Below are 19,740 nucleotides of genomic sequence, written 5' to 3' on the forward strand. Positions count from 1 at the left end.
TCTTGATCAAACGTTTATTGATTGTTTTTATTTTGGATGTAGTTTGTGCTTTTAGAGGACTTCTGTTCCCGAATGTTCTCGTAAATCACGACATGTAAATACTACTTAAGGCGGCGTCGTACGCCCTATTAAGTTGGCTATTACGTTTCGCAGTCTAAACTTTAGTTTTCAGAAAACATCGTAAGACCTTGTTATTATGATAATGAGCATAAACAGTACATATTATTTTTTTAAATGATTAGTCATGATTACAATGTTTCTCTTAAACAAAAAGTAAATAGTAAATAAGTATCGTAATCACCGTGCTCTTTGCCAACCAATTTCGAGGTAATGCGCGCTGCGTATGGTCAGCTGTGGACATGCGTACCATTAAACTGTATTATGATTTAGGGCCGAATGTCTAGAACTGTGTTGAAGTTAACGACGTTTACATTCAAAGCTCTGAAAGATTAATGGATCACTTGAGATCTGCTTTATTTCTAACGGGATTTGAGACGACGATTTAGATGCACTTGTTTAAATTAAATCTATGAAGATATCATAACATATTTCACGTTTAAAGTTGACAACAATGTCGTTTATCAAGTTGATGACTTTAACAAAGTTCTGAGCAATCAGCCCTAACTTTTTACTTACAGATCTTGTCCTAATAGATTTACTATCATTATTAGAACCTTTATAATTCAACAGAAATGGGCACTTTTGTTGAATTTGATTAAAAGATGTTTTTTTACCTTAACAGTTTGGTCATTGTGTAACCTCTGAGTTAAAGTACGTGTATGGAAATATGAAAGTAGATAGGAATAATGTAAATCGTTATATTTAGTTAACTTTATTTGATATGCTACGGTTCCACTATTTTTGGAATATTTTATTGCGATATTAAGCGTACATCCATTTCAATGTCTTTCGCCGGTACATGACCTCAATGTGTAGGTCAGTCTCCTGATTATTAAAGAGCTTAACTGAAATCCTATGCTATTAAGTTAATGATGTATATCATTTCCAGAAGAGACCTTTTTATAGTTTTACTAATTAAAACCTTGCAAAAATGCTATCTGACTATTCACCTAATATACCCTATTCATTTATTGGACAGGATTACCACATAAACTTGTAGCTCTATATTAATACAACAATAAGCTCAAGTCAGATAATCAAATATGAAATTTGTTTAGAGGCAGAAGGCAAGGGTCCGAAAGACAATAAACGAACTACACAAAACGTATAAAAACCACAAACAGACCGTACATTAAAATAGTTGTATTAATAATTTGATTGGTTTGGTGCCCAACATAGCAACATTTGTTTTCGAAACAACTCAAAGCATCACATATATGTACATGTATGTCGAAGATCAAGATCATATCAAGAGGCATTGTTTGTCCTGAATATATCTATCGACATAATTGTCAAAATTGAACGTTTTATGACAAATCTCCGTTGAAAGTCAATAACACAGAACAGCGGTCAGCTACGTAAGTGGACAGGGCAATTATATATACTGTCATGTAGGGACAAATATTGTATGCTACATATTCATATAGGCTTTTGTATAGTATGTGTTCCCGTTTTTTAGTATGTTGGTTTTCCGAAGGAAGAAGTCGGTGGTATCGTCAAAGCATTGCTCTACTACTCGTCCTAAGTAGTTAAGCTTACTCAAAATTAGTACGTTATCGTTTTGTTCTCCCAATCATTTAACAAAATGTGTTTGTCAATAAGTTCAGCAGAACACGTTTACAAATTATTATTTTTTATCTGTTCTGTTCTGATATTCAATGCAAATAAGCAACAATAACAAGGCCATTGTATAACTCAATAAACCAATCAGCCGGAATCAAAATAAAAAAACACGGGTTTGAAACAACAGTGGCAAACATTTAACAATACGGTTGTTTAAAAGCATAAGCCTCAAAGCTTCACAGATACTCAATAAGAGACGTGTAAGAAAAACACGGCATAGTGAGCTTGTTTAAAAGCATAAGAATGAAAGCTTTTCATATACTCAATAAGAGACAAATAAGAAATAAAATAACAATACAGCGTAGTAAGCTTGTTTAAAAGCGTTAAACTCAAAGCTTCGTAGATACTCAATAAGAGACATATTAGAAATAAAATAACAATACAGCGTAGTAAGCTTGTTTAAAAGCATAAAACTCAAAGCTTTGTAGATACTCAATAAGAGACATATAAGAAATAAAATAACAATACAGCGTAGTAAGCTTGTTTAAAAGCATAAAACTCAAAGCTTCGTAGATACTCAATAAGAGACATATTAGAAATAAAATAACAATACAGCGTAGTAAGCTTGATTAAAAGCATCAGACTCAAAGCTTCACAGATACTCAATAAGAGCCATATAGGAAATAACTTACCAATGCAACATAGTGAGCTTGTTTAAAAGCATCAGACTCAAAGCTTCACAGATACTCAATTGGAGACCTAAAAGGAATTACATACAATATAGAATAATGAGCTTGTTTAAAAGCATCAGACTCAAAGCTTTACATATACTCAATATGAGACGTATAACATTTGTTGAGTTACTTCTTTATCTCTACTTTTGTGTCGTTTGGACACTTCCCTTTTGCCTCTTAACATTTTTACTGACTTGTCCCTGTAGTTTTCATTGTATTATTTAAGGTTTGAGCTCATACGCAGGTTAGCATTTCTTAATTCACCTTGTATGTCGCGCGTCTTCATAGGGCAATAACTAACAATCAGCAGGTAGTCATAGGTTTGGACGTATTAATAACGGCGACTATTTCATACCTCAAAATTTCGAAACGTTCAAAAGTATTAACTGCAAACAGGAGTATGCACATGAAACTCCGTTCGCGTGTTACCTGTTAACAATATCAATAATTGTGATATAAATAAGTTACACCCCTTTACCGAATAAGAAAAACGGATTGAAATGGCATGCGCATTTGATACTGATGTTTAAAATCAACTATTAGCACAAATGTATAACATTAAACGAATTCATTCAATCAAGTTGTTATCCATTTACCATGTATTATATCAAATATAATATGCGAAGCACTTTGCGTCCTTCTTAATTAAGATTCTGTGCATTGGTAATAACTTAATGTAAAGGAAATGACCTAACCTTTAGGTGCCATTTGATTATCTCGAGGAATTTGGATTTATTTCCTGAATTCCATCAAGAAATCTTGAAAATCGGATCCCAGAACATTTCGAATTGCATTGTGTAATCCATTACCTTCCTTTAATAAGCATGAATAGGAGAATCGCAGTAGAACGCATTACAATTTAAAACTCAGAATTTATGTGCCTAAATTCTACACTAAATCTAATTATATACATGTCGAGAAACATTGACCTTTGGTAAACTAAATTAAATGTTTCGAATGATTGTTTTTATTGTTTTGTCTTTTCTCTCAATACTAAAATAATCAGGAAAGTAATCATGATAATAATGACAAGCGATTTAAGATAACTTGAATAGTAATATTCTATATCGGAAGGAGGCTATCATGTATATTTTCATCATTTATTTGACACTCACAAATCAAACATAATATTGACTGTAATATTTTTTGTGATATTCTTGTGCAACAACGTCCTAAAAACAATTGTTCATCGTTAATTTCAAGTTCTTTTTCCAATTATAGATGAGGGTCTTTAATTAAATTACTATCTCCACAAATTGAGTTGCTCAGCCCGCAATCCAATTGCTTTTAGCTCCCTCGGGCGTGAAAAGCAATTTCGCTTTAAATTTTAACGTCGTTATTGCACATCCCGTGTCAAAGCATAGCATGGTTGAAATTCCTGCAACGACAAATTCGGAATAACACGAACTGAGTTTCTGGAAAATAGATGTAAATATTTATGCGATAAGCTACAGACACAAGCTCAGTAGCAAACAGTTTAAACATAAACCCGGTTTAATGGCACTGGGTAAACGCCAAAGACATAGAACATAAAATCACATATAAGAAACATGGAAGAACATCACAAAACTCCACAAGCAGCACAGTGCATACATACTATATATAAAAAAAACTAGGTATGTTTATTAAGGATTGTTAGGTACCGCCTTGGAACGGTCAGTAAAATGTAAATTTACTTGGGGTTTAAACCAGTTTGTGTGCACAACCTCACTCTTATCGCAACAATAAATTAAAAAAGTAAATTGCAAATCTTATCAACGTATGCATTAACTTGAGGAAACAAGTTTAATGATACAGGGTAAACGACAAAGACATAGAACACAAAAACAATCACAAACCAGAAACATGGAAAAAGAGCACACAACTCCACAAACAGCTCTGTACATATGTACTAACTATTTTAAAATAAACACTAGGGGTGTTTATCAAGGATTGTAAGGTACCGCCTTGGAACGGTCAGTAAAATGTAAAGACTGGTTATTTGATCATGAACGATATTCCATTCCCTTTTCTCGAGAGTTTAGTATAAAAATCCATTAAAGTATTTGTTTGTTTTATCACTTACTTGACTCTTTAATATAATTTTATATTAAGAGGTTGGAATTTCTAATTAATTTTATTACATATGATATAATACAAATACCTTGAATTCACATAAATGCAGCCGTGTTTGATATCTATTCTTTTCTGAATCCCCGCCAACACTGATATTTTGTTTCTACAGCAGCCGTTGCCAGGGTTGTTGACAGATTTGCCTTTACTATTGCTGTCAAATTCATACGTTTCATTCCAAAGGATTTATTCATAATAGTACAGAATCGAACAAAGTTGATTTCGTTTTAAACGATTTCATACAATTTACACAATGGCATAATACTTAATTGAAAGGAAAATGATATTTGAGTAGTTTATGACAATTTGTTACAAAGACATTTGTAAACTATATTCTTAAAAAATATAATATGCTATGTGTGAACTAATATCGTATTAGATAGGTCATTCTTGAACTATATCAAATTATATAAAATATCAAATTTATCTACTCATGTCAGAAATCTGGCTTAAGTATTTTCATGTAAAAATCTATGCAAAACTGATACGATATGTCATGATTAAATTGTTTCTATATCATAAACAGATAATTTCGATCTATAGCCTGAAGAAACCATTTCATTTTCTTCAGTTTAATAGAACAAAGGTATTCTTTGTTTAAAAATGATTCAAATGGTTATATATTATAAAACCACGGCTTCCTTTATATCAGCTAAGTGTAACACCTCTTGAAACAAATACAGAACCGCTCTTTAGTTTCGATTTATAAATTCTTCTTTTCGCAATTCAAAGCACAATTATCTCCGCGAGGTTCATTTTACTTGCTAATCCTTTTTAACAATATGGCGTTTCTATAGTTACATCGAGTTTAGCTTACTCCATAAAACTTGCAAATATCGATACGGAATATCATAAACATGCAGTGTATTTCCGGAGTAATAAAGCATGAATAACGAATTGGAGTCAAATAAACTCGGTTAAGTTATATGACATTTTAAAGTAAAAAAGATAGATTTGATATTCACAAACGCATTATTGAGAGCTCTGCCAAAATTCGTTACAACTAAAACACGATTTATTAGTATTACTCATTCTGTCTTTATATTATATAATAATTAGAAAAATAAATATAATATCTGACGTTATTGATATACACTCTTAAACTTTGTAATTTAATACTTTTATTGTAATGCATTTTCTTCAGTTAGCAAGTAACACCCATTTGAATTGATTTTATGTACCTATCTCATTATGTATGATCCACTCTACCTGCCTTATTATATTGTTTGTCGTACATCAATTAGTCGATGGATACTTTTACAATGTTTGTAGTCTAAATCTTAGTATTAATCATTATTCATTTGCATAATCAAGCGACTTGCTCTGACTTTCAGTAAGCAATAACGGACATATCGGTTAAGAGGTTGGGATATATACTCCCGTACCACTTAAGAGGGCCGTATATTTCGTTTTTAGTCGTAAACTTCATGTATAGAGGAAGATAAATACCTTAGTCTTGATAAAAATGATTGCTATTCTGTTTTTTATAGTATGTCATTTAAACAATAAAATACTTGTTTTTGAAGACGAGAACCCTGCATTATTTGGATGTCCAAGATTTCATCACATTTGCCAAAGGCGTATGTTTAGTCGGTATTCAGAAATTGCACATATTTGTGATATATTGGCATCTAAATATGTTACACGTATTTAATATACTGCCCTGTACGTTCGTAAATCTAATTACGCTATAGACGGAAGTTAATTTCAAAGTCGGGAGAAATAATTTTGGATACATAGCTGATTTTTGTTGTATTTGATATGCTTTGTAGTGATGAAACGATTATCGAGTACAATCGATAAATCGTCGCTGACGATGCTATGTCGGCGACAATCGATAGTGGTTGTCCGAAATCGATGTCGCTAATGTTACTTCCGGTAACTACGTACTTTTTTTGTTTTGTAGTAAAAGTCGAGTAAATGTCGTCTTTTTTCTTTCTTGTTGAGTTCATTTTAACAAGGGAGGTTACTCTCTTACATAAATTGCGGTGAATGTGAACACTTTTGCTTTTGCCTTTTTCAATAACCTGTCTCTATGGTGTAGGGGGTCAGGCCCCAATTTCTCGAAACTTCTTATAACAGGATTAAGCTAATCTGACTATTTTTGTTGTTCAATAAAATGCGTATATTTTACTTCTGAAATATTTTTTAGAAATTATGTAGGAATATTCTATATGATAATGACAGTAAGCCATTTTTCATTTATCAAAATCCATTTTCAGTATGTATTTAGGCTAATTGAAATAAGCGACTTAAGCCTGTTACGCTAAAGAAGTTTCGAGAAATTGTGGCCATGTCTTATCTGCAAATATCGGGGATCCCGGCTCGATGCATTCTGTATTTGAAACCTGTTTTGGTATCGTTTGTAAGAAACTAATTTTACTTTTTTGTGAACGTTTTATGAATTAAGATATTCTAATGAAATGTTCAATATATCAGGGTATAGAATGTTAAGCTGGTTCACAAATATTTAATATGCTTTTAAATAGATAAAATGCTAAGATAACTTACTGGATGCGATGTGCATCATTTTGCAATTGATGTGCAACTATCAAGTATGTGTTGTGTTGTTATGTTATTAAAGACAGAAAAAGGTTATGGAAATTTACTTACTGTTGCAAAATGCATGACCATAGTGTCACACGTACGAACTTTCGATTATTATCCGATGGTAAATCGAAATGCTTGGTCCGATTCGATTCGATTATCGATAGCAAATGGAGTCCGATTTTCAAACACTAATGCTTTGTAACTTGTATTATAGTCCGGACGCATTTTATTTTAGTAAAAAAATGTCCATAGCACTCATTAACATGTAACACTTGGTATATTATGAATCTACCACCTTTGGTAAAGGAATACATAATGAGATCACTACACCGCCTCAGTCTATCACCACTGTTGGTGCTTTGATTTGGCTTGATTTAAAATACTGTTTGTTATACTTCTCAGCTGATATGTCATGCTGTAGTGCACAGGTTAACATACAAACATAATTAGGCTACGAATTAAATTACGTTATTTTTTTTTTTATCTTTTTAACCTTTTTTGCTGTCCATTGGCAAAGATAAAAATGTAAACCCGTACAAAATAAGTTTAAATGTGTTATAACTATATTTTGTATAACTTTGGTGAGAGAACAAACATCTACCATGGCCGCTCGCGTAAGGTTTATCCTAACCCTCGCGGGTGTTCTGCGCAAACGCGGTAAACCTCGTTTCCGCAAATTACCTTACGGTCGGGTTAAGATGAATCATACACTCTCGGCCATAACAAATATTTATAATCTTGTTCCTAGGCGAAGAACCGTCGTAGTTTGACATTATATTTTCCTTAGCAAACTACTTAAATTACTTTAACGAGAGACTTGCCAGAAAATTTAAAACTTGAAAACAGCGACATAATCCCGCCTATAATAATTCAGCATTAAATAAATTACGCCGGGAAAAAATACCTTATTTGATAGAAATGCGCATGCGTTTGCAAAAGTCTTTGAGATTTATTGACATTAATATTCCCATATCAACGATCGTAAAGAATATTCAGAAGGATATTTCTTTTCACACAAAATACGTAGGCATATTATTTACCATTACTTAAATAATATGTTAGAATGTATTCGTCAACTACAGCATGATCTTGTTCTACGGTACCGCCTTGGCACATTCAGTGAAAATCAGTATGAATTCACTGGAGGTAAACCGGAATTTAATTAAGTGTTCAGCCATATATTTGTCCCAAGGTGACCTACGACTTTTATATTCAGCATAAATAACAATCATAATTGTATTATATTTTATCAAATTGATCACAGATCGGTCTTTGGGAGAAACACAATAACAATGTATTCCTTTTAATTGAAAGTTAAATCCTTTACAGTGTCAAATAACATAGACTTGAACAAGATAAATTGCGTCTAATACCAAGTGCTTAATGGTGATTTCGGCTGGGCAAGCTGCTATAAAATTCCTAATAGAGAGTAAAGACTTTCCCTCCCAGACGATGTTATTAAGTCATAATTTAGTTCCAGGCTTTGCTTTTGTCAAAATGTCTTTGTTGAGCTTAGAAACTTCTTTCCGGAACCGTTAAAGCTTTCCTTCAGCACACACTTATCATTAAGTTTACGTCGAATATCTTCGAACTTATGCACTTAAAACATCGTGGGCGTGGCAAAAACAAGATTAGAAAATATCGATGTAGAGTGTATTTATACTGGCAATGTTCTTTGCTCGGCGTCAAGGACTTTTTAAAAAACAAAACACTAATTATATTTCCTTTTCCTTCCGGATGAAACTTCATCGTTGTTTTTGGTGTATACAATATTTTTTATACTAACGGACAGTGTAAACTATTACCAGTATAACATACACAGGCCATGTGTGTTTAATTAAAATGGAGTCATTTGTTTCGTGATCGAAAAATTGCATCATAATGTTTATGTCTTTTTAATTTGCATTATTTCTGCAAAACTGTAAAGAGCATAAAACATTATTATATCAACAAGCGGAGCCAATTCCGCGTTTATAATGCGATGCAGGGTAAGGCTGTAGTGTGATTGGTTTATTGACATAACCGCGTGATGCTACCAATGTATTTAGTTATAGTGTGAGTCCTTGTTGGCGAGTGGATATATTGTCAGTTTCTATTTTTTTACTAATGGTGTGGGCTCGCTCCCCTTGACTTGAATTGTACTTTTTTCTGCAAAATCGGTATCAAAGTGGTAAATAATTATAATATAAGTATATTTAGATGCATTACCTGGAAAACTTATGTGAAGTGCCAAAACATGAGCAAGTCCCTTCATACAGCACTGTTTCAAGTCGCATAGCCAAAGGGTTTGAAGCATATATACTATTGTTATTATTATTGGTAGTAAATGTGTGTTTTTTTCTCAATATTTTACTCAAAAGAACAACTACTGGTCCCTAAGTATAAAACGCAGAAGACATAGAGATATAGTAGCGCAAATTAGATCGACGTTAAAAGGCTATCATACACAAAGTAATAATTGCAAAACGTACATTACGTACACTTTATATTTGTGTCAAGTATTCAGAGTGCATTGATAGATAATAAATGCGTTTTTTATTTATAAATAAAAGAACTCTACATTTATACACATGCACAGTTTTTTTTACCGACGACATTTGTGTCACATATTACGTTCGTAAGACTGTTTTATTTAGAAATGTTAGAGTCAATAGCAAAAGAACATTTGGACAGCTTTTTTCACCAAAAACCTTCATGACGGATACAATTATGGTTGTCGTCATGTGTTGCTAGTCTCAGTCAAAATAAGGAGATTCAATAAGCCACATGGCCCGTGAAAAAAATACACGAACAAACATTTACAAGTGACATAGCAAGTGGAGCATGTAAGGATTGTATAAATTTTACCAAAGATTTAACATAATTATGTCGGATATGTCTTTGAAATTCAAACAAAGCCCCTCATGAATGCTTTTGTTTTCTTGTAACATTTTTTTTCCTCTTACATTTAAGCTTTGCAACATCATTATTGTAAAGGACAAATTTCTTTTCTTCGACCGAAATTGCTTAACATACCCCTTACGTGTTTACATACAGTTCATGCAAATGATTATTGGTTTGAAATGTCAATATTTGTAAACACGATTCGCTTTCTTTTCTAATTCATGGAATAGAGGATGGTCGAATTCTTAATTTTCTCAGATAATACTAAATGCAGAGAGCGATTTATTGCAACGTCAACGTCAATAAAACTATACATGGCAGCAGGTCTATAAGACTGCAAGAGTTTATGTTTATCCTATTCTTCAAGAAATATTTAATTTCAGCATCAACTTTACGACGTGAATAACTTCTAAGGTAACCGATGCACAAATGAACTTTACATGTAATTGAGCCATTGATAAACAAGTACAGTTTTTTCTGCCATGTGAGCTAATTAAACATTGTTATCATTTGAAAGGAATTGCTCAGAGATAACTAAAATCTTACCTTAAATACATTACAAATATACGTACCGCATTTTGTTGGGGTTTTTTTGTCCATATTAAACTTAAAGTAAAAAAACGATTTTTGAATATTTCAAGGTTAAAAGAGCATGTTTGCAATGTTGTGATCAGTATAATTATTGAATATTCTCCCTCTGCCCGTTTAATCTTTTCATTTCATACCATACTTATATCTAGGAACCATGCTCCAACAGTTTATAGTATTCTACATACGTTACAAAAAATCAAAAGAGTTAATGCGAAGTGATAACGAGAATTGGGACTAATGGCCTTTTTTCTCATTATATTGGACATGATCGAGTGAATGAAACGTTTAAGAGCTTGACAAATTCCTGGAATTACAAACCACTTGGACGTACAAAACATTAATACGTATGGTGAAAAAGAAGTTCAATAATGTGTAACGTTAACATGTTTATGGTTATCACATTTTATACATACTGTTGGAATTGAGCCGATTTTTATTAATAATATCTTAGTATTCAAATCAATCAGCACCTTACATGTTTACCAGTCGTTAATCGTTGTTACTGGTCATGCGCTTCTGTACCGACAATTGAGTCCAGGAATAACAAATCCATATCAATGCGATAGTTTCAATCTGCAATAACGCTCAGGCCCGTTGATAGTGTTGAAGCTATACTCGGAAATGGAAATGTTGGAGAATATTGAGCGTTCAGTTCAACTATATTTTAATCTTTGATAAAATTACGAGGCTTGGAATATGTTCGGTCTTCCCCATACTAGAAGGAGGTAAGCTAGTTCGGTAATGATTTATAGTGTTTGCATCCTGAACTAACCTTGTTTTTATTCAAGGTGTTATATAAAAAAATGTTCACGAATGTAGTTGTCTCATAAAGTCCAAGGGGCCTGCTCATTAATTGAGAGTGGTGACAATACAATTAACAAAATCTTGTATTTACGTTGTTATTGTTTTTTTGTTCCATTTCTATTTCTGCTGTTTGTAGTGCTAAGTCAAATTATACGAGTACATGCATTATATATTTACAAAGAATGTTTTTAAATTTTACATTTTTAGAGTACGCATTTATCTTGAAGGCATTTCCCTGTTCAATTTGATCATTACTAAAAACGTAACATAGAATTTCTATTTATATATATACAGAAGGTGAATGAATCGCTAACGCTAATAATTCAAAACACCTCGTTTAGTAGGGGAAATTAATCTGTAAATAATCATTTATTGTATCAGCGATGTCCTTTCAAAGTCTCACAACCCTTCTGAAACAAATCGATATGACGTCTTAAGGAGTTGATTTATGTTCATCCAACCTCGCCATGATTACTTAAGTATAAAGGCGGAAATGATTTGTACCACCTCGTATCTTATATTTTAAAAATATCTAAGAGACGATAGCTTAAATACAGTACGTAAATGATTATATATTTAGCAAAAACGAGTACACCATAAGTCAAAACCAAATGGATAGTTTGTGTTATTTGTAATTTAAAGTCATCTTTACATTCACAAAATTGTCTTCGAAGGGGAATGTTAGTAAAATAAAACTCGAGTAAGTAATGCAGGGTTGGACAATACTTTTCAGCTTTAAACCACGTTAAAACAGTTGACAATATTATTTTGGTAACTTCATACCGGTCAACCCCATCCCAAGTTTCAGCAGTGTTTTCACAAATGCGGTTACCCGAAGGAAGAAGCACGGCTTTTTAGTTTAATCGTGTGCTTCCTGATACTAATACAAATACCATCACTGTTCTTTTTGTTTGATGTAGTTGATTAGCACCAATCACCCGATCATAATCGACCTTATTGTTGTGCTCCAATTATCTTAAATACATCCTTGAAAATAACATTGCTTCCCGCAAAAGTAGTATCAGAGGATATTTTAATCTTGTATAAAACCCGTCAAATATAAAATTGATATAAAAACCTGCGTCATTTTAACGAGAGGCTGTAATAAATAATTTCAAACAAGAAAACAACGACATTAACCCGCCTATAATATTCCTGTAACAGTATTGAATATTCGACATGGAAACATTCTTAATGAATATGTTGTTTGCATGCGTTAAGGCTTTTGGATTCATTAAGTTTTTATATTTTCCATAAAATAAACGACAGTAAACAAAACATTTTGAAGGATATTTCTATTGACATATGTCACCTAGTGATATAAATTGCCATTTCTTAATACTATGTTCAGAATGCATTAGTCAACTAAATCAAAATGTTGCTTTGCTGTAACGCTTTGGCACAATCAACAAAATTCAGACTGAATTCACAGGTAAACCGGTATTTATGAAGGTGCTTAGCAACACATTTGTCCCACGTTGACAAACGACATCTACCTTCAGCATTGATAACAAACATTATTGCATTACAGTGCAATCACAGTGCGGTCTTAGGGAGAAACACAATATCAATAAAACCCTTTCCATTGAAATTTAAAACCTAGACAGTGTCAAATAACATAGACCAGAACAAGAGAAATTGCATCGTATAGCGAGAACAATTATTCCGGCTAGGCAAGGTGCTATAAAGCTCCTCATAGAGAGTAACGACTTTCCCTCCCAGGCGATGTTATTAAGTCATAATTAACTTCCAGGCTTTCCCTCCCAGGCGATGTTATTAAGTCATAATTAACTTCCAGGCTTTCCCTCCCAGGCGATGTTATTAAGTCATAATTAACTTCCAGGCTTTCCCTCCCAGGCGATGTTATTAAGTCATAATTAACTTCCAGGCTTTCCCTCCCAGGCGATGTTATTAAGTCATAATTAACTTCCAGGCTTTCCCTCCCAGGCGATATTATTAAGTCATAATTAACTTCCGGGCTTTCCCTCCCAGGCGATGTTATTAAGTCATAATTAACTTCCAGGCTTTCCCTCCCAGGCGATGTTATTAAGTCATAATTAACTTCCAGGCTTTCCCTCCCAGGCGATGTTATTAGGTCATAATTAACTTCCAGGCTTTCCCTCCCAGGCGATGTTATTAAGTCATAATTAACTTCCAGGCTTTCCCTCCCAGGCGATGTTATTAAGTCATAATTAACTTCCAGGCTTTCCCTCCCAGGCGATGTTATTAAGTCATAATTAACTTCCAGGCTTTCCCTCCCAGGCGATGTTATTAAGTCATAATTAACTTCCAGGCTTTCCCTCCCAGGCGATGTTATTAAGTCATAATTAACTTCCAGGCTTTGCTTTTCCCTTGATGTTTCGTTGAGATCAGTATCTTTTTCCAGTACCGTTATGGAATTATTTAAGCAAACACTTATTATACACATCGTGGACGTGACAACAACACGACTAGCAAAACAACGATGTAGCGTGCATTCATACTTTCGTGTGTACGGCGTCTAGAACTTTTTAAGAAAAAAAACTTTTTTCCCTTCTGGATCAAAATTCGTCGTTGCTTTTCATGTATTCGATTTGTTGTATACCGGACTGTGTAAAATTGCACCAGTATAACAGACACTATATGTTTGTTTGATTAAAAAAGCTACGTCATTTGTAGATTGATTGAAAAAGACCCCATAATATCTCTTATTCATTTGTATTCAAAACTAGATCGACGTTCAAAGGGCATGAAGAAACGCAGCTATCATACACAAAGTAGGAATTTGAAAATGCAGCTTACCTACTTTGTGTATTGGACTCAAGTATTAAGTGTTCATCAACATTTTGATATTATTTAAGGACCGTTACATTGATACACATTAACGTTTTACTCCGGGGACATCGATATCATGTTGTACCATTTTGGTACAGGAATGTAGCATTTGTACTAACATTGATGCAACGTTTTTCACCAATATGCTTCATTGCGGATTCAATAATGTTGTTTGTCATGTTTTGCTAGCCACAATTATAGTATTGGCGGATATGTCTTAGTAGTATAAACAAAGTTATCCATGAATGATTTTGTTTTGTTTTTACAGTCAGATATGCAGATATGCAAAGCTATCTTCTTCTCCTACAGTTGAGCTTTGCAACATCATCAATGTAAAGGATAGACTTCTTTTCTGCGACCGATATTGCTTAAAATATTCCCTACGTTTACTAATAGTTCCTGCAAACGTGAATTTGTTTTAAGTGTCATTCTTTGTAAACAGGATTCTCGCGTAGCATAGAATGTGTGTGTGTGGGGGGGGGGGGGTATAAACTCAACATTTCTTCTGTAATGGATGGAATGAGGGATGTTCAAATTCTTAATCATCTAAGATAAAACCAAATGCAGACAGCGATTTATTGCAACGACAACGTCAATAACACTATACATGGCAGCGGGTTTATTAGACTGCAAGAGTATAAGTGTATCCTATTCTTCAAGAAATATTTAATGTTAGTGACAAGTTTACGACGTGAATCTAAGGTATGCACATATAATGTTCATATGTCATTGATCCATTGGTTAACAAGCACTTGTGTTTTGCAGCCATGTGACCAAATGACACTTTGGTATCATTTGATGGGCAATGTTAAGATATTTCTATTAGTTGACGTTAAATACATTACAGATACACGTACGTTAAATTGTTTTTTCGTCCTTTATTTCAACTTAAACCGGAAGTGAAATAACAGATTTCAGTCTTTCAAGGTTAAAAGAGCCTGTTTGCAGTAATGTTATAAGTATACTATTTACATGGACTTCCTCTACCCATTCAACCCTTCCATTTAATACCAAACTAATATATGGTCAACAGGCACCAACAGTTAACCTTAGTCTACATCGGATACCTTAAAATCCGTATAAACGAGTTAATGCGTGGTGATAACGAGAACCGGAAATAATGGTTTTTTTTATTACATTGGACATTTCCGAGTGAATAAAAATTCTTAGAGTTTTACAAATTCGTGGAATTACAAACCACCAAGACGTACAAAACATTATTACGTATGGCAAAAAGCAGTTCAATAATGTGAAAGGCCAACATACTTAATTGAATACATAATATTGTAATTGAGCCCATTTTACTGATGATATTTTAGTATTCAAATCAATCAGCACCTTCCATGTTTGCCAGACGTTTATCGTTGTTACTGGGGACGCGCCCCTGTACCGACATTTTAGTTCAGGAATAACAGTTCCATATCGATGCGATAGTTTCAATCTGCAATAACGCTCAGGTCCGTTGATAATATTGAAGCTATGCTCGGAAATGGAAATGTTGGAAAATATTGAGCGTTCAGTTTAACTATATTTCAATCTTTCATAAAATTACGAAGCTTGGAATATGTTCGGTCTTCCACATTCTAGACGGAGGTAAGTTAGTTCGGTAATGAATTACAGAGTTTGTATCCTTATTTTCATTAAAGGTGTTTTACATAAAAATATCACGAATGTAGTTGTCTCATAAAGACCAACGGGCTTGCCCATTTATTGAGAGGGGTGACACTATTATAAACAAAACTGTTTATTCACGTTGTTTTGTGTGTGTGTGTGTGTGTGTGTGTGTGCGTGTGCGTGTGTGTGTGTGTGTGTGTGTGTGTGTTTTGCTGTATCTTTATCTCAGCTGTTTGCAGTGCTTAGTCGAATAATTCGAGTGCATGCATAAAATATTTACAAAACAATGTTATTATTTATCAATTTTCGAGTACCCTTTTATCTTGAAGACATAGTCATGTTCAATTTGATCATTATTGAGAACGCAACATAGATCATCTATATAGAGAGAAGGTGAATCAAGCCCCATCCAGCGCTAATAATTCAAAACACCTCGTTTAGTAGGAATATCTAATCTGAAACTCATCATTTTTTGTGCCATGCCTCACAAATCTTCTGAAACGGGTCAATAAAAGGTTTTATGGAGTTGATTTATGTTCATCCAACCTCGCAATTATCCTTTCAGTGGAAAGGTGGAAAGATATTACCACCTTGAATAAAAAAAAATCAGAAATATCTAAAAGTACGACGTGTAAGATACAGTGTGTAAATGTTTATGTATTTATGGTAAACGAGTATATCATCAGTAAACTGTCGTTGTACTTAAATTATATGGATTATGATATGTTCTTATAAAAAATCATAGTTATATCATTTTACAACACTGTCTTAAAAGGGGATGGTAAGATTGCAATTGTTTCTGCAGTGTTTTCACCAAAGCGATTACCTGATAGTAAAATGATAACAGCAAGGTTGTTTAATTGACTCGTATATCCCTGATCATATTACAAATACGATCACTGTTCCATTGTTTCATGCAGATGATTTACACCAATCATCCCGACATCATTGACGTCATTGTTGTGCTCAAGCTATCCTTAAACAACCTTAAAATAGAATAACTTCCCGCAAAGGCAGTATCAGAGTTACTTGTAAATGACCCATCAAAAAATGAAATGAAAGCCTATGTCTTTTTAACGAGAGGCTGGGCAAAATGATTTAAAATTAAGAAACAACGACATAAACCCGCCTATAACATTTAAGGAATACATATTTTAAATAGAAAAAACCTTAATTGAAAATGATGTGCATGCGTTTGAAAAAGGTTTTGAGATTGATCAAGACATTAACATTTCCATAAAAATGATCAACCGTATGGAACGTTCAGATGGATATTAATTTATATAAGGTACTTATGCATGTAATTTGCCATTACTTTAATGTTTTCAGAATGTATTTGCAATCAACAATAAAGTGTCGTTTTACGGTATCGTCTCGGCACAATCAGTGAATTCTGGTTCAAATTACGGGAGATAAACTGGTATTCATTGAAGCGCTCAGCTACACATTTGTCCAAAGTTGAGAAATAACCTTTTCCTTCAGCATCAATAACAATTCTAATTGCACTATATTGTATAAAATTTATCCCAGTGCAGTCTTTGTGTGGAACACAATAACAATATATCTCTTTCTATTGAAATTTAAAACCTAGACAGTGTCAAATAACATAGACAAGAACAAGACAAAGTGCGTCTATTACAAACTTTAAAATGACTCCGGCTGCGCAAGCAGCTATAAATTTCCTAATATAGAATAACGACTTCTCTTCTCAGACAACCTTATTTAGTTATTATTAAGATACAGGCTTTGCTCTTCTCGACATGCTTTTCTTAAGCTAAGAATCTTTTTTTCGGTACTGTTATGGAATGCCTTCAGTAAACAGTTATCATGAAAAAAGTGTACGGGGCAATTGCTGTGGGAACGGCGTCTATGACCAGTTTGGAAAATAAACACTCAGAATGAAACCTCGTCGTTGCTTTTTGAGTATGTGATTTGTATTATACCTATCGGACAGTGTAAAATTCTACCTGTGTAACAGACACACTCCATGTGTGTTTGAATAAAAAGCGGTGTCATTTGTAGCTTGAACAAACACGAATCCATGTTTTTTATGTATCCATGTATTTTTTTTGCATTATTCCTGTTAAACTGAAAAGAGTAAAAATAACAGTAGTATATCAACGGAGCCAAAAGGTATGCAGTAAATTGACAGTGATTTAAACATATAAACTATTCAAAACTTCCTTAGTGACACGCATAAGAGACACTATTGCATGTTGTTTTTTAAATATTTTTTGTGTTTTTCTTTACGAAACGAAGTGTGACAAATCATTAGGATAGTTAAAATAAAGGTAATATCGACTGGAAGTCCGCGATTTCAAAAGCATTAATGATACCTCTCACCAAAGGTCTATAGCGTGATTGGTTGATTAACATAACCACATGATGCTACCAATGTGTTCAGTAAAGGTTAAAATATCCATCAGCATATACTTGGAGTCCATGTTGGTGTGTGGATATTGTATTAGCTTTATATTATGTTACAACCTGAGTGGGCTCGCTCGACAGAAACAACCATTGTTATTGTCATAATTAAATTTTACTTTTTTGCGAATTCGGATTCAAATATAAAAAGTAATTATACTATAAGTGTTTTCAGATGTATTACTGGGCAAACTCATTTGTGGTTCCAAAACATGAGCGAGCCCCTTTAAACAGTACTGTTTCAAGTGGAAGAGCCAAAGAGGTTTTAGTTTATTTATTTTTGTTATTATTTTGTTATTGGTTATCATTGTGTGCTTTGTTTTTAATATTTAACATAAAAGTCCCTAAGTATAAAACCCAGAAGACATAGACATAAAGTAGCTCGAACTAGATCGACGTTTAAAGGGCGTAAAGAAAGGCGGCTATCACAGACAAAGAAGGAATGTGAAAACGGAGATCGAGTACACTGTGAATTGGTCTCAAGTAGTACGTTTCCATCAATTGTTTATAATTTTTATTCTAATATTTCTTAAAGATCTCTACATTGATGTACAACATTTTTCCGGCGACATTGGTTGCTTCTTTCACCTTTCTTGTACAACTCTTTTATGCAAGAGTTTTAGTATCAGTACCAATTTTTTCAAATAAGTTTCATGGCGGATCCGATAAAGTTGGTAGCTTTATTTTAACAAAGCTCTCCATGAATGCTTTTGTTTTCTTACAGTAAGATAAGCGAAGCAATCTTCGCCTCTGACGTTTGAGCTTTGCAGCATCATTAATGTAAAGGACCAACTTCATTTCTGCGACCGATATTGCTTAAAATATCTCCTACATGTCTGCAAACAGTCCTTGCAAATATTTATTTGTATTCAACGTCATTCTTTATAAACAAGATTCGTAATCTCCTGTCGTGCATGGAATGAGGGGTGTTCGATATCTTAATTTTCTAAGATAATACCAAATGCAGACAGCGATTTATTGCAACGACAAGGTCAATAAAACTAAACATGGCCGCGGTTTTATTATACAGAAGAAGTTTATGTGTATCATATTATTCAGGAAATATTTAATGTCAGCGAAAACTTTACGACGTAAATAATTTCTAAGGTATCCGATGCACAAATGAACTTTACATGTAATTGAGCCATTGACAAACAAGTTCTGTTTTTTTCTGCCATGTGACCTAATTACACTTTGTTATCATTTGAAGGGCATTGCTATGAGATAACATTAAATTCATTATAAATAAACGTACCGCATTTTGCTTTTTTGACCATTATTTCATCTTAATTATAAACCGAACGTGAAATATCTGATATTTTAATATTTCAAGATTAAAAGAGCCTGTTTGCAATTTTCATTTGATACCAAACTAATATGGAGTCACCGAGCACCGACAGGTTATATTTTTACATACCTTAAAAACATTCAAAAGAGTTAATGCGAAGTGTTAACGAGAACTGGAACAAATGGCTTTTCTCATTTCATTGGACATCATCGAGTGAATAAAAAGTTTAAGAGCAAAAACAAA

General features: G+C 33.3%; 1 protein-coding gene across 2 annotated transcripts in view; it reads left to right on the top strand.

Moving 5' to 3' along the window:
- LOC128209001 (ankyrin repeat, SAM and basic leucine zipper domain-containing protein 1-like) overlaps positions 1-19,740 on the top strand; it is a 181,336-nt gene that overhangs the window by 134,541 nt on the left and 27,055 nt on the right. The window contains exon 1 of one of the 2 annotated variants that reach the window (XM_052912794.1): positions 11,138-11,278. The exons of the other annotated variant lie outside the window; for it this stretch is intronic. Coding sequence (XP_052768754.1) covers positions 11,250-11,278 — 29 coding nt within the window. The 5' untranslated portion in view covers positions 11,138-11,249. Of the gene's footprint in view, positions 1-11,137; positions 11,279-19,740 lie in introns of those variants that run through there. 2 annotated transcript variants of the gene reach the window in all.

The sequence above is a fragment of the Mya arenaria genome, chromosome 11 (genome assembly GCF_026914265.1).
Source record: "Mya arenaria isolate MELC-2E11 chromosome 11, ASM2691426v1".
Taxonomy (NCBI): domain Eukaryota; kingdom Metazoa; phylum Mollusca; class Bivalvia; order Myida; family Myidae; genus Mya; species Mya arenaria.